General features: G+C 39.2%; 3 protein-coding genes across 4 annotated transcripts; 1 reads left to right on the top strand and 2 right to left on the bottom strand.

The window, feature by feature from the left end:
* Nucleotides 1-380: 380 nt before the first annotated feature.
* sephs1 (selenophosphate synthetase 1) lies at nucleotides 381-6,364 on the bottom strand. Its single transcript, XM_085357337.1, has 10 exons — nucleotides 6,332-6,364; nucleotides 4,935-5,075; nucleotides 4,735-4,831; nucleotides 4,476-4,579; nucleotides 4,259-4,366; nucleotides 3,171-3,325; nucleotides 2,987-3,077; nucleotides 2,782-2,881; nucleotides 2,291-2,503; nucleotides 381-1,174 (listed from the first exon to the last, which is right to left on the bottom strand). The coding sequence occupies exons 2-10, from the start codon at nucleotides 5,028-5,030 to the stop codon at nucleotides 960-962; spliced, it is 1,179 nt and encodes a 392-aa protein (XP_085213463.1). The 5' UTR covers nucleotides 5,031-5,075; nucleotides 6,332-6,364; the 3' UTR covers nucleotides 381-959.
* A 1,328-nt stretch (nucleotides 6,365-7,692) lies between these two features.
* On the bottom strand, nucleotides 7,693-11,343 carry bend7 (BEN domain containing 7). The gene is made up of 10 exons (XM_085357336.1): nucleotides 11,280-11,343; nucleotides 10,608-10,685; nucleotides 10,169-10,522; nucleotides 9,849-9,965; nucleotides 9,426-9,772; nucleotides 8,908-9,015; nucleotides 8,672-8,789; nucleotides 8,482-8,595; nucleotides 8,288-8,329; nucleotides 7,693-7,751 (listed from the first exon to the last, which is right to left on the bottom strand). Exons 1-10 carry the CDS (start codon nucleotides 11,341-11,343, stop codon nucleotides 7,693-7,695), a joined length of 1,401 nt encoding a protein of 466 aa, XP_085213462.1.
* Nucleotides 11,344-12,560: 1,217 nt separating this feature from the next.
* prpf18 (PRP18 pre-mRNA processing factor 18 homolog (yeast)) lies at nucleotides 12,561-18,940 on the top strand. 2 transcript variants are annotated; one of them, XM_085357334.1, is made up of 11 exons: nucleotides 12,561-12,706; nucleotides 13,053-13,130; nucleotides 13,357-13,383; nucleotides 14,955-15,056; nucleotides 15,177-15,290; nucleotides 15,476-15,622; nucleotides 15,778-15,846; nucleotides 16,388-16,528; nucleotides 16,613-16,684; nucleotides 16,755-16,910; nucleotides 18,422-18,940. In XM_085357334.1, exons 1-11 carry the CDS (start codon nucleotides 12,641-12,643, stop codon nucleotides 18,500-18,502), a joined length of 1,053 nt encoding a protein of 350 aa, XP_085213460.1. In that variant the 5' UTR covers nucleotides 12,561-12,640; the 3' UTR covers nucleotides 18,503-18,940. The 2 variants fall into 2 exon arrangements, with proteins under 2 accessions (XP_085213460.1, XP_085213461.1); XM_085357335.1 differs by lacking the exon at nucleotides 13,357-13,383.
* Nucleotides 18,941-21,258: the final 2,318 nt, after the last annotated feature.

Genomic DNA, 21,258 nt, shown 5'->3' with positions numbered 1-21,258 from the left:
CTGGAAGCTTCACTTTAAATCAGCGTTCTTGCCGTACATACTCTGGCAATGATGAGGGAAAAAAAAAAAAAAAAAAAAAGATCCTGTACTTGTGGACTAACAAAGAAGTTTTAGGCAGTTTTTCATATAACATTCCGATTTTGTATTATGTTAAACATGACATAATGAAAATGCAGATGGTTTACAGTTCATCTCCTGAGGGTTCTGCAGATATTAATGTATCTATGACCACACGATGATGTATAACAATAAGAAACCACTTTAGAGAAGTATCTGTTTTTTATAAAACTTTAGTTCAAAATTGTAACTACACTGTAACTACATGGCCAATTTGATTTAGTTTATCCACACAAGTGAGACCAAATTTCAAATAGATCAAGGTTTATTAGTTTATGCAGGGACAATACAAAAAGTCAAAGTAATAAAAAACAAGCCATTCTGGTCGCACTTATTTTCTTTCAAGGCATCAGTTACAACAATGAACTAAAACTCAGCTGTATAACTGTACAACAAAGTAAATGAACAATAAACAAAAACGCCACCATGGTTTGATGAGAGCAGTTTTAAGAGAGCCAAAGAGGCAACCGACTCCAGACTTCCTAATGATTCAAAATGAATCAGCAGTATCAGATTATCTCCTATCAGAAGCTGCCTGCCAGTCAAGCACACTGAACATAACAGAGTACAATAGACAACAAAAGCAAGTGGATTTTAAGAATGCTCTATTTCTTACCAATTTTTATCGCGGGGATACTGCAGGTGGAGTCCACTGGGTAGTGATGTGCCCCCACGGGGCCACTGTGTGGAGCTGTTTTCATGTTGATGGCACGCCAACCCAGTCTTTTCTGTGTACATACTATTTGTGTATATATTTCAACACTCTAGGATGGTTCTGTAGTTTATGTGTCTAAAATCACTCAGAGCTTTTGGGGTCCGGTCTGTGATGCAACAGAGGAGGTTTAAGAAGTTGCACCAGGTGTTGGATTGACATTCTGTGTGGCCGCCTGTGGTGCCACCTCTATGATTCGTGGTTTGTCAATGATGCGAGCAGTGCGGTTTCCTTTCTCTACAATCCCGATGATCCATGCTTGATGACCTTCTCCGTATTTTGGGGATTTGATCTCGGCACAGAAGCGGGCAGCTTGTTCTCGAGGTAGACAAATAAGCAGGCCTCCTAGAAATGAAAGGAGATGTTGTCAGACAAGTGACTTAAATGAAGATTTAAGTCTAATTAAATCACTCATTTTTAGAATATGACACTGTTAGGGAGTACTCGGCCTTCTTACAGATAACTCTAAAGGCATTTTTATACATGAACAAATTCACAAGGTCCAAATTTGCCATTTCTTGCATGTAGCACACAGCTGGAGATTATCGGTGCCTGAGGTGTTCTCACTATTGGAAATACTGCCTGCAGGTAGTATGACATCCACTGGCTTTCTGCAAATTCTCCATGATGTGCACCACTCTCACATGGGCCCAACTGGATATAACAGACTTTTTTTTAAAAACAAAAAAACACAGCTCTAATGCATAAAGTGCATGTGTGAAAACAGATTTGATATCAATTCTGCTGCAGATTGTTGATCACAGCATGAAACATTAAGCAGATAAACTAATCACAAAGATAGATCTTTTAACTGATGCGCTCAAGTTCCTGTAGATTATTTAACAACTTCTTCGGCTTCTGTAACATCTCCACATAGTTAAGCAAAGACACTTATGTGACTGTAGATGCGCGCCTTCATCAAACTGCCTCAATTACACACGCTTGCCATCTTCCAACACTGTCTTGAAGAAATTAATGGCCTATAAAGTCTGATATGCTTAAAAGATAAATCAGAAGGACAGCTGAACCTCAGCCAAATTTCAACCTTTAATAGTTACAATCTCAGGACTTTCAATCAGACAAAACATCAAAATGTAAAATTTTTATAACATGTCTTGCTTCTCTCCCCGAACATCAACCAATTATGGTCTGTTATTATTGCTGCTTTACTTATTTAGCTACCTAATTGTTAGGAGATTAAACTCTCAATTCACATCCCCAAACAAATTTTCCCGAAAGAGAAAGAAGCTGATTAATAATAACAGAACCACAGTCTTTTGTAAAATCAGTTACAGTGAGAAGTGGCTTTACCTTACTGATGGCACATAAAATTCAGTTGAGCTGCCTCTAGTTACACTTTTTCATTTTCTAAGATCTTTTTCCAGAACTTACTGCATTCCTCAATGCATTCCTTGGTAAAATCTCAATGTCTTGAAAACATTAAAATACACACGCACACACCTGATGTTTCAGGACAGGTGCCATGCATGAGCCCGAACATGTTCCCACAGGCTTTAGACACGGCGGCCATCTTGGCGAGCACTGGGAGGTTGTGGATGACAAAAGACACCTCACTTCGCTGTTGTCGTGCCAACGTCTGAGCGTGGCCGAGGATGCCAAACCCTGTGATATCGGTCGCTGCGTGAGCATTGAACGTGTGCATGAGACCCGCAGCTGCAAGCAAAAGACAGTAAGAAAGGCATCATGATGATCAATTTGTTTATTGCCAAAAATCTGCAAACACTCAAGTAATCTGGATGCAATAATGTCAACTAGTAATATAATAGAATCTAATGGGTAATAATACTCATTACATTCTTACTAACAAATAATTACTAGAGAAAACAAAGTCATTAGAACCACATACTCGGTAATGCTATTGTTAAAATGTAACCGAGAATAATCAAAAGTTTAGGCAGGCAGAAAAGGTCACATGCTCTTAATGGTCTTGCCTGTCCTGTTGAGCCGAGCCATATTCATCATGGCTTCATGGTAGGCCAGCTCTACGTCCTCCTGCGTCACCACCAGCTTGATCTTGTTCCATTTTTCAGGCTTTTCAGAGACACAAAGAAAGCATAAATAGGCAGTGATGTTACTGGTTATTATTAAACAACAGGTTTTTAACAAAATTATTCAGAAACGAGTTGGCAGACTTACAATATCTAGCCACTGATGCACTGCAACTGCCACTTGTGTTCCAAGTGGTTTGGTCAACACCAACACATCTCCTGGCACTGCATTGTCTGGCCTGAAAAACGTCAGACACAGCATCGTCAAGCTTGTTTTAAGGCACCCAAGGAAGCAAAAAACAGCAAAATATGCAGCAGGAACTCATTCCTACATGATAAACTCATTGGGCTGGCAAACTGTTGTTGCAACTCCTCCCATCACTACCCAGGGGTTGAGCACCGTCTGACCTCCTGTTACAGACGTCCCTGCCTCCTCTGATGCATCTTTGAATCCCTGGATGATCAGTGGCATGACTTTGTCTCTCTCCTGTAAACACAGAAGAATGTCAGAGTCGAGGCTCGGGACATTTTAAATGCACTGATGATAATAAGAGATGTCCCAAACTAATATGATTCCAGTACTAGGGCTATTGCATGAAATTACCCGTCACTTTATTACGTACACCTGTTCCACTGCTCATTGATGCAAATCGCATGATTGCAACTCAATGCATTTAAGCATGGAGGCACAGTCAAGACAACCTGCTGAAGTTCAAACTGAACATCAGAATGGGCTGATTTAAGATAAAAGCTGATTTAAGTAACTTTGAACATAACATGGCTGCTAGTGGTCTGAGCGTTTCAGAAGCCGCTGATCTACTGGGATTTTCCTTTGTAACCATCTCTAGGGTGTACAGAAAATGGTCCAAAAAAGAGAAACTATCCAGCAAATACTGGATGTCAGACATGGGAGAAGAAACACCAGACCATTACAAGCCGATAGGAAGACAACAGTAACTCTAATAACCACTTGTTACTACCAAGGTCTGCAGACACATCCCTGAAGACACAGCACATCAAACCTGAAGGCATCTACACACCAGAGCACCTGAAGACCACACAGGATGCCACTCCTGTCAGCTAAGAACAGGAAATTGAGGCTACAGTTACACAAATTCACCAAAACAGGGCAATAGAAGGCTGGAAAAATGTTGCCTTGTCTGATGAGTCTCAATTTGTGGTGCCACACTTGGATGATAAAGGTCAAAATTTGGATGGATTTTTGGATGTGCATCCAACAAATCTGCAGCAACTGTGTGAAGCCATCATGTCAATATAGACCAAAATCTCCAAAGAAATTATTTCAGCACTTTGGTGAATCTCAAAGAATTAAAACATTTGCGAAGCCAAAAGGATGTCTAACCCGGTACTAGTAAAGTGTCCAGCAAGTGTACCTTTACTTAAGCAAGATGTGTCTTACTTTCTCTGACATTTTGTTGCTGACTCCCAGAAGCATCAACATGTTGTCACACTCAGTAACTCCCATGGCGTACAGGTCACTTAGAACATTGGCACAAGCAATTCTTCCCTATAGAAAAGAGACCATGAAAATTCATCACATACAGGTTTGGTATGCAAAGTAATTTAATGAAAGAAAACCAGAAAAGTAATGCTAATGAAGAAGGGAAGGTCCTTACCATCATGTAAGGGTCATCCACAATGGGATAGATGTAGTCTGTTGTCTGGACAAGAGAAAGGCCACCATGCCGGAGGGGGATCACACACGTGTCCATGCCAATGCCTTCATAAAGAATATCTCTCTTAATGTAATATTTTAGAGTGTCTGCACTTGTGACCTGTGAACTGTGACCATGTATTTGCTGCTATGCTTAAAAAAAGAAGGGGTGGGGGAGAGATAGCATTGCTATTAATGTGCTATATGATTTTAAGAATTACCTAATCGAGGCATAACCGCCCCCAGGAACTGTTCATCCTCTTGATAGTGGTTCTCTTGCAGGGTTTCTAGCAGCTTCTGTAACACATCTTGGGGGACCTGTGATTAGAGAAAATGACCACAATTTTGATGTATTATTTCCTCACTAATCTGTGCAAAGAAAATAACACATTCAAGGCAGATTTTTTTGTAGACAGCTAACCTTGCAGCCTGTGCCTTTGAGCTCAGCAAACCGTGTGAGCCTGAAGTTCTTGTCCAGCTCATAGCTTTCAGGGTTAAAAGACTCCCTCACAGACATGTCTGAAGAAGCTCTGGGTCCGCACCACTAGAACCACATCAATGACTATGAAAAATAAATAAAACTGGTGATTAGAGACAGTGTCTGGGTGTCTCAAGAAAATAAATGCAAATGTTGAGCAAAAGAGATGCTGGTTGGCATCTCTTTTGCTGCAATGATAGAAATCTTGTCCCAGAGCTCTGTTGACAAAATATTAGGAACACCTAAGTACATTAGAAGTTACTACTATAAACACGACTCAAAGATCAGTGTGATATTATTAATGCAGGCGTGTTGTATTTTGTGATTGAAACAAGTTTACAAATAAATAATAAAAAACTGCATGGCGATTTTAATGCACAGTTGTTATTAAATGTTTTTAATTTGTTAAATACTAGTTTTGATAATTATTATATTCTTTTTTTAAGGCAACGGGGTGTCGGATACCTTTAAATTGAAATGCACAATAATGAATGTGGCATCACCTAAAAGCCCCCCCCTCCCCCCATACTCTCCAATCACTGAAAATATAATAAACTTTTGTGTTCCCAAAAATAAGCTCCACAAAGTTGATAAAACTGAAACGCCGTGCAAGTTGGTTGTTCCTTATAATCTCGGATTTTAACATAAACCGGCGTGAGCTGATGAAGGGGCCGTTACTGGTATAGTGGGGTAGTGTTCAAGACAAGCAATGATCCCAAGTTCATTCAACCCTTGGGCACAGGCTAACAATAAAAGTAATGATGTGTGAGTGATTCCGTGTGATGTGAGCGGCATAACACGCTGTCGGCAGCTCAGCTTTAAGACACGTGCGTTGATAATGACAGCTACACCCTCTACGTCTGTTTGTTTTGCTGAAAATGCAGTTTTGGCTACTGCTGCTAGCTCTTGCTAGCAAACGCTGCTCCATGCAGCAGCCGTTGAACAGCCCCGTGTAACAAAGAGCCGATGAGCAACCCACTTCAAGAGCTGCTGCACATCTAAAAACAGATAAGACGCACACTGCGACCTAAACGTGACGCGTAGCGTTGAGTCGCAGTGTCAGCTCGTAGCACATGTACGTTAAAAAGTTGCCGTAGAGCGCCGAACAAAAATGTCGGCGGCGGAAAAAATTAACCCTTTCCTGTCCCTCGCCATGCGATGTGTGCAACATTAGCGTCAACACGAATAAAACCGCGCTGCACCTGCTACGTGTGCAAACTTTGTAACGCTGCGGTGCAATAGAAGTGTTTACAACTGCTCTAGATGTGATTTTAGGACCAAAGCGGAGGTATATTCTTGCAACATTTCCCCTTTAATTGCTCTGACCATTTTATCCTTACCAGCTTCACGTTAGCGGCGGATCCCGACAGAAGAGCGGGGAAGGCACCAGCATGCACCGGGGCTACAAACGGCTGTCCTGCGAGAAAGCCTGACGAAAAGTGACACATATTTGACTTCAAACATTGGTCTAAGCGAATAAAACTGTAGAAGTATCGTGAGTAATTAAGCATATTGTGTTTTAAAAAAATGTATCCAACCTCTGCTCACCTTTATAAAAATGCGTGAATTAGAATGCAAGAAGGAAACTAACCAGATCTCAAAGGGTCCTCCTTCTGCACACTGGCGGCTTCAACATCCCCTTTAATGAGCTGTGAAGTCTGGCAACAAAATCTCAACAATGGAGTGTACCTTTAATTTACTGTTTCCCTCCAAGTGCGACTACAGCAACACAACATTGCCTGGCTCGAAGTTACCCTAATAAAAGATAAAATAACTTTTATTTTATCATTTTTAGCTTGTGTTTTGATAACAATTAGCCTAAATTTGAAACTTTTCTTTTAACATATTTGAGTGCTTTGTTTTGTTAATTATACTTTACACAATATAAAAAAAAACACACGAACAGCAACTTTGAATAAAGTAGATTTAATGGTGGGATCAACCTTATTTTTTAAATATATGTACAGTTAGCAAAAATGAAAGGAAAATACATAATGTCATCACAATATTGACACCAACTGCAGTGGTATGCATAGCCTAAAAATCTAATAAAGAAAAAAAAAACATTTATAGTGTGCGATATATTTTTATATTTTCACCAAATGTAGACTGCAAACCTATTGTTAATTTGCAAATTTTTTTAATGAATTAAAATTTGCCCCAAAAAGAAATACATCGGACCATGTTTACAAGATGTTTGCATTTGGATGTAATGTCTGGATATAAGGTGGATGCTGCACTGCACATTAAACCCACTAAAGTTACTTGAAAGGCACAATTCACAATGAACAGCTTCCCGTGAAGTTTAGTTTTTGCTAAATAAATGAACGCAATAGTGTTATAGTACTTAGTCTCATTTGAGATGTTTGATCTTTATTTCATTGCATGGAAATAAAACAAGTTAGCTTTTAAGGCTGTTGTCTTTTATGTAAACAGTAAGTGACCGATTTTATTACCTAACCGCTATATAGTTCAGTGTTTATTTTCACAAAATTCCAAATCTCAGCATTTAAATGGGGCCCCAATGAAAAGCCTTTTGGAACACAAATGCTACATTGGGATTCTTGTTTGGTCCTATTTTATGTCTCTTTACATTCATAGCACATAGCAGTTAACAGCTGCAAATAGTGGCAAAATGCACCAATTCAGAGAAATAATGAAGACAAGACTCTACTGTAAGGCCATCGTGGCAGCCATTGGATTAACCAGTTGTGTTCGCTGCTATCCTCTCTTCACTTGCAGCCTGTTTATTATCACAGCCTTTAAAAGAAGGAAGAAAATATTGTCAAAATGATATATATATTATCACCAAAAAGATATCTTAATGAATGAACATGGCAACAAAATAAAATGCTATTGTGACAATGAGGGTGAAATATAGAGGTGAAAGAGTGGATATGCGGCATGGTGTGAGGATAATTAGCTGACATTTTGGAAAGCTGCATGAAAATGTCAAAAGTCACTGTGACAGCATGACAAAGACCGATGAGCCAATGAGAGAGCTGGCAACACCAGCTTGTGTGTGTGTGTGTGTGTGTGTGTGTGTGTGTGTGTGTGTGTGTGTGTGTGTGTGTGTGTGTGTGTGTGCTGTGACAATGATGTGGGGAGAGGTAAAGCCATTGTGTACTCAGAGGGGGGCTGATGGAAAGATTTTGTAAGATGGAGGGCTGACATGAAGGGAACCAGTAACCAGAAAATGGTCAAAACAGACAACTGAATTAATGTATGGGTCTGTGTGTGTGCCCACGTGTGGCAGACACCCATAAGTGTAAAAATCATAATAACGAGTTTAATACTTGTGGATGGTCCATTTGAGATGTCTTCTGCTTCTACGGCATCTGAAGAGCCAAAGACAACATAGATTGACAGACGGCCTTTTCTTTAGCCTTGAAACGAGCTGCCTTACAAGTATTGTAAAAGGAATGGGCTTCCTCTACCACCTTAATCAAGGAAAAATATTAAAATGGTTTAAATGATTTAGCAGCAGAACCTCTTTTCAGCCTCCTCCTTGCAAGTTTGATCTGATCTTGAAGGATCTGAACCCAGTCTCGTGGCCCAGGCAACTTCTCTATTTTGTGTTCAGTGCAGTATTTCTCTGTAAAAACTGGACACACACCATAGTTACATTAACGTTTGTTCAGAAATGTAGTTACACTTTAGTTTTTCTTTCTCTGCCTTACCTTTAATGGCACCCACAATGTTCTGGTCCAAGCCCTTACGGTTATCATTTAGCCCTCTCTTCCTTTTGCCATTTGGCAAGGAGTTAGCCAGCGTGGCGTCATCAAAGAAGGCACACACCTAAACACACAGCAGAGCTCTTGACCAAGCAGCATTTTTGTTCTTTGTTCACATTTCACACGATTATAATATAATCAGAACGACAGAGAAAACGCTTTTAAAAATCATAGACGTGCACCAGTTTCCGGAACAGCAGGCTGCCTGAGCGTGTATAGTTGACCAGAATGGAGTCTAGCTGGGCCTTAGAAATAAACACGTCATAATCCTCTGCAAGACGCACCTCAGACTGTGAAGGAGTCAAGCAACACAGAGTGTTAATTGTAAAGCATTAAATAAATGTCACCAGTTGAAATATGAGTTTTTAGAAAGAAAAAGCGAGAAGACGTTATCTTCATTTCTAGCATTAGCTCAAATCATAGATGTGCTGTAAAATAAACCGCAAGGATGTTTGCACAAAGGTTTATGTCTCATTAGGCAAAAAACAAGGAAAAATCAAGGTACTTAAACTTTTTTTTAGATATGGAGCTTCACAAAAGAAGCAACGTTTAGGCTGCAAATTATTTTTACATGCAAATACACATACACGTTCAAATTCATAAGACAGGTGCAGTGCACCTGAATCAAATTGAGCGTGCAAATGAGGCTTGGTAAGCACACGTTGCTGCATACGTACATCCACACTAAGGTAAAGATTACCTCTAATGCTTGTGATTCCCGTAGTTGGTTCAGGAGAGGAGATGTGTTGTTGACCGTCACTGGGTTGGTCTGAGGTGGTGGCACAGGAATGTCAGAGGAGATGGGATGATTGTTGGTTGTAGATGAGTCTTGTTTCTCACATTCTCGCTTCTTTACAGATTCCACAGGTGCAGCTTTTAGCAGTGATGCATCCAGAGGAGCAAGACCAGCTCTTCTGGTGCTAAACACAGATAGCGGAGCCATCCTATAGATTGGTCTCCTCTTTCGAGGCCTGTGGCGAGGACTGGGTCCTGCACCTAGGCGAGGTTGAGACGGCGATGCTGCCCTTTCCTGCTTTTCTAAAGATGCTATTAAAAGGCAGAAAAACATTATATTGTGTTTATCTCTTTATTTTAGAGTGTGTATTGGTGTTCATTTACTAACCTTTTTGATTCTGCATCAACCTCCTCATGCCACGTAGTTCCTGCAGAATAGCCTGCAAGGTGCCCTTACAGTTACACATACAGCAGGGGGTTTCTGGCACAGTAGGAGGAACTACATCTGCGGGGAAATGAGGGATGCATTTATTAGCGCTTGTTCACTCTAACATATGCACACAAGTGCAAACATGCTTTAATGTAACAACAAAGGTGTAAGCCATTGCTGGTGTTCATCACTCAATATTTAATGAAATTCACTATTCTTCAAATAACTTAAAATTTGTTTAGTAGTTTTCTCCTTTCAAACATGCACCGATATCCTACCATTAGTTTCATTCACTTTGATTAAACCCTTTGTGCTGTTGAGAATCCTGAGGGCTCTGGAGCGTGTGCTGTACTGGCCGCAGCCTGGGCTGTTTGGGACTGGGATGGATATGGATGAAGGTGAAGGCCCTGGATCCTCTGCAGAGTTCCAGCTGTTGCTCTGGTGGTCCTCTGACACCAGAGATAAAAGTTCAGGCTGATTTATCCAGTTCAGAGGCTTTTCCTGGGGCTCCTTTGTTAAGCTATCCTGCTCTGTACCAGCACGCTGGTATATTCTGCTGGTCTTATCGCTCAGAAGCCTCATCATTCCTGTGATTTGCCTTTTGATCTCCATGCCCTCATCCTCCAGCCAAGCTACATTAAGAGAGAATGGTGCTCATGTAATTACTGATATTTTGTATGATATATAATCAAAATTCATTCTCTGAATGGCACATACCATCAGGCATAGCACCATCCTTTGGCTCCCCATTGGCATCTTTGGAGCTGGAGTTAATCACATATGAAGGCTCTAAATCTGCAAAGAAAAAAAACTGAATAGTTTCGTTATGAAGCACAGCTGTAAAGAAACGCAACAAAACCTTGGTGACAGATGTCACAGGATGATATTGCGGCCTTTTGCCTTGTAAGGTTGAAGCTTGTGCGGGCTAATGAGCTGTGATGCCTACCAAAGCAGAACCCTCCACCTCACCCCCACCCCATCCCATGCAAAAACCACCACCTGTAGGTGATATGAAGTAGTGTAGTCAAGAGAGGTGGTGTGTTCCTTACAGCTTAAGCAAAAAGTGCACAGTTGAAGCTCCTTGTTACGAGCTCAGAGTGCGCAACATATTTTCACATTTTATTCAATTTGCTTACTTAATTCAGTCTTAAAAATCTAACCGGAATGAGCCGCGTTAAGACTGATGTCTAGGATGTTTCTTTTATTTTCTTTTACATGCAAGATGTGAATCCCTATAGTTAGCTGCTGGTTAAAACCGAGGCACAGACTGGGCATTGTCGTGGCTATCGCTTTTGTTTACAGAGTCGTCTCTGCTGGCGCACAGCGCCAGACAAACACCCAGACACAGACGCGCGTCTTGCAAGGTCTTGCATTCATTCAGCAGCTTACCTCCATCCGTGACCAGTTTAAAGCTCTGCGACTTCCTTCTCCTCTTCCTTTCTCCAAACTCCATCTTCAGGTGGAATATCCAGTAAGTCGTGCAGTGGAAAAAATATTCGCTCTTCGGGAGGACGAAATCACTGACTAGGTTACACTCAGCGGAATCACTGTCCGTCTGCCTTATTAATCAGTTAAATTTATTTCCTGCTTGCGCTACAGATTCTCCTATCTCTTCGCAAATATTCGCAGTGTTAAGCTCAAAGTGGCCCGTTCAGTTGTATTCTACAGTCCATTCCCTTTGCCAGCATGATGCAGCTTCTTGGCTTCCGTCATGTAAATAAATTAATGAATTTAATATTAAAAAATCGTCACATATCCCTTTGCGCCACCTGATGGTATGTTCTCAACTGAAAGGTCGAGTCAGACATTTGCTAGTGGTGTCCAAACTGTGGACCGGTATTAACACAAACAGCACTGAAACAGAAAAACAAACTTTAGAGATTTTTTTTTAAAAGGACTTATTTTACAGGCTACTGTAGATGAAAAAAGGAGCCAAAAGCCAAACGTCGTTTGACTGAAAGGAGAAACAACTCAGTTACCAGATGTTTGGTGTTTACTGTGGTCGATATCTTTGTAAATCTATTTTTGTTCATTAAAGGGATCATGCTTCCTCCTCCACTCATAACAACTGTATAATTCTAAAGTCATCAGCAGAAAATATAGGAAGTAATATTGAGTCACTTATCACAAGTGAAGGCCATTTAGTCTCTTTCGCTATAATTTCCTTTATCACCAAAATACAAAAGATTTTGGAGGATTTCAAAAAGTTAAGTCAGGATTTTTCATCTTCCCTTCTTGGAGTATAGCGCATTATTGTCAGATACGTAAAACAAACAAGTGTCGACCCATTTTCTAAATTTCCCTGTTTGGATTGAACCTGTTTCGGTCCATTTTGATGCTTGACACAATGGGATCATAGTGGTGAGTTTAGAGGTTTGCAGGCTTGGAGCAATGCACTGGGCCCCGTCATTGTCCTCACAGCAGAACATGGTGTTCATAGTTGTGGTTTAATTGTTGGGTTATCCCAATATTTGGCTAAATACTGTGCATACATATCCAGAAAAGAATACATAAAGGAGTATCTCTTTTTTACTGTCTATTTGACCTTATTATTTTGGTGTCCTCTTAAATTCACTGAAAAACAGATTCATTTGACACAGATTACATTGTGTTCTAATGCTTTTATTTTGAAACAACTATTTTGAAAATTCTAAAAAGCTTCATGTTACCTTCCGGTTTAGGCAAGCGCGTTTCAGACTAACGCAGACTAACCTTAATGTGCTGTTTTTTTGTTAAAATAAACCTTTCAGATGGATATACTTAAAGCTGAGATCGAAAGAAAGAGGAAACTCCTTGAAGAAAAGAATCTTGTTGACGTAAGTATCCGACGAAGTTGCTTGTTATTGTTAGCTTGGCTACGTTGCTAACACGTCGTTTAACCAGGCTAGTTAAGTATTTTTAGAATGATCGTTTTTCATCCATATCGATAGCTTTATCTATAAAGTACTGAACTCCATCTGCAGTAGAATATAAAGCTAACTTTAGGATTAAGCTAAACACAGAGCTGTAGTTTACAAATTGTAATTGCTGCTACGTAACAGAACATTAACTTTATAGTATCACGATTTAAGCAGAAATTATGGTAATTATACCGTTTAAACTTATCCTAACATTTAATTTTTTTTGATGCAAACATAAGTACCTGCTTCTTTTTCTTTCCAGGACTCAAAAAAATTCTTTAAAAGAGCTGAGCTCTCACAGAAGGAAAGAGACGATTACTTCAGAAGATGCGGATACAAGGTTCATGTCAACATCACTCTGCTTCTCACTCTCTCGATTTTCCTGAGACACTCAGACTTATTTAATTCACTGTCTGGCTTGGTTAGTGTGACACAAAAATAACGAGTAAACCTTCTGCCAGCAAAAAGATAAGGACAGGTGTTGATACTCAGGTGTACAACAGTGTCTGTATTTGTGTTTACTGTGGTGTTTTCCCCCAATTTGCCTCTGCTGCCTGCATCTGTAGGTTCAGAGAGAGACTCCTGAGAGCCAGGTATGGCATTGCACAGTGAAAGTAGCCAACAGGATGCATGATAAAAGGATAAAACACACTGTGTCCTAAACGCTCATGCTTCCTAGGCATCCTTTCTGGAAGTTCTTACTGAAATCTGTTGGGATGAAAACCTAAAAGATATAGCGGAGGGCACATTTTCTGGTTGTTACAAATAACCACACGAGCACTGGATATTTTGGTACAGGATGCCTGGACTCACCTAGTAGTAACTTATTGTATAATAACTGGATATCAGCTTTACACAAATGGAAATATTCACCAGCTCACTTCTGCTGGATAGATTTAGACTTTTCAAGGTGATTTTAAAATTTTATCAATAAGATGAAAGCATTTGAAAGCTTGATTTAAACTCACCTGCATTCTGTGGATGCTAAACTGTGTCATTTCCAAATTATCAACATAGTTTAAATGTCATATAAATGAAATATTTATATGTGCCACAGTCATTATCACAGCTTTGCCTTATGCCAGGCTAGTTATGTATTACAGCCACTTGTCAGAAAGCAAAGGAACACGGAAAGGAAGCTTCAAAGCAAAAGTGGGACACTGCCACGGTGTTGATTTCAGCATGGGATAATGTACTGAAATGAAAAAGTGTTTTTGTTATCAAGCTCTGCTTCTTATTTTTGCAGTTAATTTGTGACATAAGCTTTTAATATTTAAGCAAATTATGGTGTGCAACATGTTTACCGTGACATTTTAACAGCTGCTCAGTGGCAGATTGTATTTATGTTATACTTTGTGCAAAGCTTAAAAACCTGGCTCATTAAGCCATTCTCTTTGTACACGGGCAGCGTACTATGTTTTATTTAAAGCGAAAGAGCTGTTGTTTACTGAGAAGGCTTTTTGTCACCATTTGCTGGTTCTTTTAGATTGTGCTTTTTAAACCACAATCTAAGAGTGCTGGCATGCATGTGCCTTTTAAAGCATGATTTGGGTATATTTTGAGTTTTGTTGTGCAAAGAATACAGAGTATCTTTTTCCTGTGTTTAGGCCTGATGGGTGATTTAGACTTCTGTGGGAAATCTACCTTGTTACTTACGTTGTAACCAAAAACACTTTTTAACCCTATGCTGTAACCTTGCATGTAATCTGATGTAACTACACAGCAGGTCAACACAGCCCACAACGGCTAGGGTTAACAAGGGTTTTCGGTTGCGTTGTAAGTTAGGATTTAAATTTCCCGCAGAAGCCTAAATCACACATAAGATGTTACAGCCGCTAAAGTTATCATGTTGGTGTAGTGTTTGTTATATGCTTTCTTTTTTGGTAACTTATTGTGTTACTTGTCTTTCTTGAAGAGTTGCCGGTAAGGGAGTGGTGTGAATGTTTGCAGTTCTGTTTATTTTGTTGATGCCTTTTTGTCTCTTTGGTCATGAGGTCTCAGCTCATGAAGACATTGCAGATGCTTTTCCCCCCTCATTTCTTTTGTAGTAGTTTTATTTGTCATTTTGCCAAGAAACATTAGATTAAATTGAGATCCTCCAAATTGCCTTCATGTTCTTCCAGTAATGCTGGTGTATTTCTGTTCCCTCAATATTGTCCATAAGATTGAGAAGAAAGAGGAAGATGAGCCATCCACTTCAACTAATCCAGTCTTGGAACTGGAGCTCACAGAAGAGAAGCTCCCAATGACACTTTCACGACAGGAGGTGAGTCAGTATAAAACATCAACACTTTCTTTTCATTCATTTTCCTTTAAATATCATAACATTTCATTTTCTTACCACCAAGTGAATAAATATTTCATTTGCATCACTGTTTTTGTGTAGGTTATTCGACGACTTAGAGAACGAGGGGAACCGATCCGATTGTTTGGCGAGTCCGATTATGATGCCTTCCAGAGGCTCCGGAAAATTGAGATTCTGGCCCCAGAAGTAAACAAGGTAGGATTGAGTGTTAACTGGATTTTGGAAAAAACATGCAGTTGAAATTCACATTCATTCCATCTACTCTGGAAAATTGCATGCCACTTTAAATGTTCTTGATTGTATTTAGGAGAGATTGAATTTATTTTAGTGTCAGAATGCTGATTGACACTCATAATATTTGCTGTTTTAACTGTGCCAAGGGCTTGAGGAATGATCTGAAAGCCGCCATGGACAAGATTGACCAGCAGTACCTGAATGAGATTGTTGGAGGAACAGAGTCAGGAGAATTGGACACACAGCATGACCTAAAAGTGCACGAAGAAAACACCACAATAGAAGAACTTGAGGTACAGTACAATGTCCAAGAAAAAAGAATGAATCTCCAGTTATTAAATAGCTTCTCTTTTTGTCAGATAAATTTTCGGACACAGTTTGTTTTGTTTTCAATCATTTTATGTTTGTGGGTGGTGTTTTTGTGTTAATAATGAAAATATCCCCCTAGGCTCTTGGAAAAACTCTTGGAACAGGTGACGATGATGGAGACCAGGATGTTATTGCTAAATTTTTGAGGGTAAGAATTTCATGCTTGACCTTTTGATCTAAAGTTTTTATTAATTTACACAAAATGTTTTGGTTTTTTAGATGGTGAAAAACAGGAGCTTTTCTCTCATTTCACTATGTATCTATTACTTAACTCTAGGGGAGGTCTATATAAATAGGAAAAGTTGTAAAACTAAAGTTAAAATTCCATAAATCTACACCCTCCGCAATTTCCGAAGCTTTCCAGTGGGGCTAATTGGTGTCTTTTTTGGGGCCAATTCTGGCCCCTGGGCCTTACTTTTGACACCCCTAGTTTACAGGGAGCTCTTGGGTAAATATTAATAGTAATTAAAAAATTATATACTACTATACCTGCTGCTGTTCATATGTTTACATAGTTTAAAAAGTTTAACCTTTTGCACCATTATCAAAAGGAGAATTCATTATGAGTTATTTTTATTATATTTATTTCTTTTATTTGTTCTTTTTCAAATGGGTCAAATAATGGACATTTGTCTAGTGTTAGTTACCACTGCATTTCTTGGAAACGTTTTCCTGTTGTTGGACTCTAGTTTCTTCTTGGCGTTTGGGCCAAAGATCTGAACAGCCGAGAGGACCACGTGAAGCGCAGCGTTCAGGGCAAGCTGGCCAGTGCGACACACTCGCAGACCGAGTCTTACCTCAAGCCTCTCTTCAGGAAGCTCAGGAAGAAGGTAATTTTTGTGGCTGGAGCAAAACAAACTATGGTGCATGGTTCTTTCATGTGTGGATTTACTTTTCATCATTATCTTTTACAGAATTTACAAGCTGACATCAAAGAGTCAATCACAGACATCATAAAGTTCATGTTGGAGAGAGAATACGTCAAGGTATGATAATATCATGTAGCCCCTGTTGTTATTTTTGCATCCATTATAAACTTTCCTAAATGTCTTTTAGGCAAATGATGCATATCTACAGATGGCCATTGGTAATGCCCCTTGGCCAATTGGTGTGACTATGGTGGGAATCCACGCCCGTACAGGACGAGAAAAGATCTTCTCCAAGCACGTGGCCCACGTTCTTAATGACGAGACGCAGAGAAAATACATTCAGGTTAGACCCAGAGTTATACACACTTGTGTTTTTATGCTAACCTGTTGCTGAGACAGACACGAACAGCTTTAGATATCACGGCTGAGTAGTTATTCCTATTTTACTTTTTGAAGTCCTCCACCTGGGGTGCATGTGCAGCGTGTGTAATTGGTGCAGTATATTGTAAATGTAAATTCCTCACTGACGAGTCAGCGCTTTGGAAATTGACATTACCCTGACCCATGCAGGCTCAAAGATATGGAAATATAATCAAGGCTTCAGAGTGTTTTCACATCTATAATTTGTTTTGTCTGATCTGATTCAGTTGATGAATTTTTTCATACGGTTTGATTTTAGCTGCGTCTGGGGCATGGGCAACAAAAGTACAGGAAGAAGGTGCTGCGTTCTGGAGTAGTTGGCCTGTGGTTGATTTTACAGCTAGTTGCTATAGTTAATGCACTCTGGCCATGTATGGTGCTATGCCACATTCCAGAATACAAAGCGTACCTGGTTACGGCAAAAGCATTTAGCTCAAACTTGCACTGTACGCCTTGTAATTAGGTCAGGTATATTTTTTTTGTAACCGAGTCCAATCGTTGTGTTCACATCTGCACAAATGAACCACACCCAGTGAGAAAGCGAATCATAATTTGATTCAAGCAAACCAAATAGTACTGGTGGGAAAACACCTTAGACTTTAAAGATTACAACTTGAAACATTTTTAAAAGTTTTTAAAGATTGTTTTAAAAGATTTTTAAAATGTTCATATGGTTTTACACGCAGTCATGTGTGTCCTCTTGATTTCGGTGGTGTTTTTATGTAAACCAAAAAACTGTGACCAAAACATATTTCTATGGAAAACAAAATTTACTCCTGTCCTTCAGGCGACTTTTAAAATCATTATTAGGTTGGCGTTTGTTTTCAGGACAGCGTCCCGCATTTAAGTGTATAAGAGTTAGTACAATCGAATTACCACTGCATGTTTAAGACAGTGTGTATTCGTAGACGTTATGAACATGCTCCTTGCAATTATGCAGTGTGTTTACATTATTTGGTGGTTATTAACAAATTGGCATTAGAATTCTGCCCCATGAGGAAAACATTATTGTAACATTATTGTAAAGACCCTACTTAAACTTACCCTTAAGTAGGGTCCTTACCTTACAATATAAAGCTCCTTGAGGCAACTGTTGTTGTGATTTGGCACTGTGTAAATAAAATTGAATAGAAACAGATTTTTAACAATATGTTATCATTTTCGTTATAGTTGTGCATCCCCAAAAACTCTGTAAAAACTTAATATTCTAGGTTATATTCATATTTTTTAAGGCTTACATTGTTTATTTGGCACCTGAGTGTTTAAAAGGGAAAACAATATTTCTAGGCAATTTAGGAAATGAGCTCCTTGGCATGCCCAGTAATAATGATATAACCTTACTCTTGTCTTCTTGTAGCCTGAAGTCTCCGTTTTTAAACGCTTTTCACTCAAACTTTAATTTTCTTGATTGATTTTTTTTCCCTTTCTCTACAGGGACTAAAGAGGCTAATGACCATCTGCCAGAAACACTTCCCTACTGATCCATCAAAGTGCGTGGAGTACAATGCTCTTTAACTCGTTATTTAAGCCTGCCTGATCCGTTGTATCGCAGTTCAACGTTGGATTTTTTTTTCTTCCTTTTTTCTTTTTTTTGTACCTTTTGAATTTTGGTTGTGGCATAATCTTCTTTAGTAAGGGATTACTCTGGAAAAGATGTCTAAATTAAAGAAGACTGGGTTCAGTAAGCCTGTTTATGTACAGTCAATATTGTGCCAACTTGTAAGAGTAAAAAAACCATTTTGTATTTCAACTCTTTTGTCCCAGTAGACTTTACGTCCTTCGTTGCAAACATACTGGGAAAATCTAGAAAGTTACTGTGGCAGAGAGCATAAATTTATTTGGATGCTTTTAATTTTAATATAGACTCTAACTCTTAACATCAACAAATGCTTTTCATGCTATGACAGTGTAAGTTTAATTACACCTGAGGTTTCATGCTTTTCATGCTGTTTTCTGTGCACTTTCTTTAAGAAAACAATAAACAAAAAGAAAAAAGTGATCACTGTCATTAAAATATTTTTTCGTATTTTGTTTTTTTGAACACCATACATCGAAACTGTTTTTTAAATAAAGTGTTAAGTATTAATTTCCCCTTTTAAATGAGATTAAATGAGTCAAGATTTGTTTTCTCATAACCTTAGCTGCAAAATTCACATAATAGGCCAATGATTTCTTAAATTAGTAAGATGATCTCAAATGAAGTACTCTCACCATAGCATGCTTCAGTATCTTCTTTATTGCTCATGTTTTTAAGAATTCACTGGCAATATTCTTGTAAGATATAAATACATAATTTAAGAAATCATTGGCCTGTTATGTGAATGACTAAACTGCAATCCATTTGTTGAAAACTAGATTTGCACAATGATTGCTGATTAAAAACCCTCCGCTATTTTTTTTTTTTTTAAGACGCTAACAGCCAGCGTCATAATTCTGACCTTATTAAACAGAGTAACCATGGTGATATGATGTGCTCCTTGTTGTGATAGCACGTTCTCAGCTGCCTGAACCCACGTCACTACAGTTTCAGGCTGTCAAATCCAACCATGTCACTGGAGACCCAGCTGGCAGGTTGGCAGTGCAAATACCGTGAACTAGTGCTGGATTTTCCTCTGAACTTTCTCCCAGGATCCACGTCTAATTCAGCGGAAAGAAGACTGTCTCCTTTCAGCAGTTACAGTGGGGAAGCATTTGAAGTCGAGAAATAACATCATGTGAAGTAATCCACCCTGTGAGGCTTTTATCTTTTAGTCCTTGGGACGAAGTTAGGCTAAATATTTTGGCTTTTTTCCCAGTACATCACTGTCAGCAGAGATGTTTGCCAGGGCCTTGTAATGGTGAATGATGGTCAGGAGGAAAGTATTTAATTCAGTGTAAAAAACAAAACAAAGAAACGTCATTGTATCCTATAATACCCGAGGGTTTCTGTTAGGTGTTGATTGGAAAAATAAAATGAATATTCAAAATTAAATAAAGCCAGGTTGTTAATTACTCAGGTTTGGACCGGAATGCTAACTACATGCGACCAACAGCAGGCCACGCTGTGCGGTAATGATCAGATGGCCTTACTCAGGCAAATGTCAAATTGATAAGTCCAAAGCAGATCCTAGCACAGTGGGCAACAAGGGCAACATGGCTAAGAAACACCATCACTATGGGGGAAACTGTGCAGCAAGGCAGAGGATATTTGAATTGAACAACTGTATTTATATATATTAGCTCACTCTCAGCTGAAATAATCACTAAATTGTTTAACCAATGACAGAAAACACGCTAGGTTTATAGCCACAACTTGTTTTTCCCAACACTGATGAATTATACATCAGAATAACTGTTTCTTTGACACGCTCTGCAAAAGGCTCTTTGTCTAATTAAAACACAAACATCCGATCCATGTTAAGTCATTGTCTCTGTCTCTTGATCATCCTCTTCATTTCACTCCAACTTGTCCAAAACATTGAAATGTGAAAGAAGACTACAAAGTAATAGCTGGCCCCATCCCATTCTCTTGGCAGTGAGCCTGAAGAGAGGCGCTGATTTAATAGTGCCTGAACTCCCAGATAATAATGAGGGTTTGTATTCATTATGTGAGGGTGTAACTTGTTTTCTGTCTAATGACCTGCAGATCCACGGGCAGGCCCTTTGCTGGCTGTAAGATGTGGGAAAACCTGATGAAAATTTGCTCTCTGTGCTCCTTTTTGCTCAGGCGAAAGACTGCTGTGGGACCCATGAAAGAGACAATCAAAACACATTACAAATTCTAGGATTTGTGAAAGGATTATCTCCAGCTACAGAATGTAGAAATTAAAGCTGAATGTTGCTCTGATGCTTGGTTGTTTTCCAATTTATTATTTCAAGCTAAACGGTGCCAAAAATAGCTAAAGGTTATTCTTAGATTTGGCAAGATTTGTTTTTTGCATTGAGTTAGTTCCAGAAAGTGGTCATCAGTCATTAAAGATGATTTCAGCTCAGCACTTTATTTTGGGTGACCATTCATTTTCCTGGAAAAGCCCCTTCTGTGTAATGCCACTTTGTAGGTTTGAACTGTAATTAGAGCTTCATTCCTCTTTTCATCTGAACTGGCTGGACTGTATGATCGTTGCCAGGCACCTTAGTAGAGGTGGAAACCAATTACCAGTGAAGGTATAGCGTGTCACACCAATATGTCGTGTTCTCGCTTTCCCTCTATCTTTTGTTTTTTTTTTCCTCTCCTTTATTCTCTCTTTCAAATCTTTGGCACGATAAATGGGTTGATAAATATGCAGATTGTT

Source organism: Diplotaxodon limnothrissa, linkage group LG7 (genome assembly GCF_057381915.1).
Source record: "Diplotaxodon limnothrissa isolate DT_005_m linkage group LG7, D_limnothrissa_male_GT1.1, whole genome shotgun sequence".
NCBI lineage: Eukaryota > Metazoa > Chordata > Actinopteri > Cichliformes > Cichlidae > Diplotaxodon > Diplotaxodon limnothrissa.
Note: the sequence above shows the minus strand (reverse complement) of the source record. Positions and strands in the feature narration are given on the sequence as shown.

Bases quoted from the DNA above. Each gene is read 5' to 3' on its own strand.
- prpf18 (XM_085357334.1), top strand. From the start codon at position 12,641: ATGGATATACTTAAAGCTGAGATCGAAAGAAAGAGGAAACTCCTTGAA. The intron at 13,131-13,356 runs GTTCATGTCAAC...CTGCATCTGTAG, and splicing joins TCAGAAGATGCGGATACAAG to GTTCAGAGAGAGACTCCTGA. The intron at 13,384-14,954 runs GTATGGCATTGC...ATTGTCCATAAG, and splicing joins GAGAGACTCCTGAGAGCCAG to ATTGAGAAGAAAGAGGAAGA.
- sephs1 (XM_085357337.1), bottom strand. From the start codon at position 5,030: ATGTCTGTGAGGGAGTCTTTTAACCCTGAAAGCTATGAGCTGGACAAG. The intron at 4,367-4,475 runs GTAAGGACCTTC...TCTTTTCTATAG, and splicing joins TGGATGACCCTTACATGATG to GGAAGAATTGCTTGTGCCAA. The intron at 2,504-2,781 runs GCAAGACCATTA...TTTTGCTTGCAG, and splicing joins GGCTCGGCTCAACAGGACAG to CTGCGGGTCTCATGCACACG.
- bend7 (XM_085357336.1), bottom strand. From the start codon at position 11,343: ATGGAGTTTGGAGAAAGGAAGAGGAGAAGGAAGTCGCAGAGCTTTAAA. The intron at 9,016-9,425 runs GTAATCTTTACC...ACTCCTTCACAG, and splicing joins GGGAATCACAAGCATTAGAG to TCTGAGGTGCGTCTTGCAGA. The intron at 8,790-8,907 runs GTGCACGTCTAT...CTGTGTGTTTAG, and splicing joins GCCTGCTGTTCCGGAAACTG to GTGTGTGCCTTCTTTGATGA.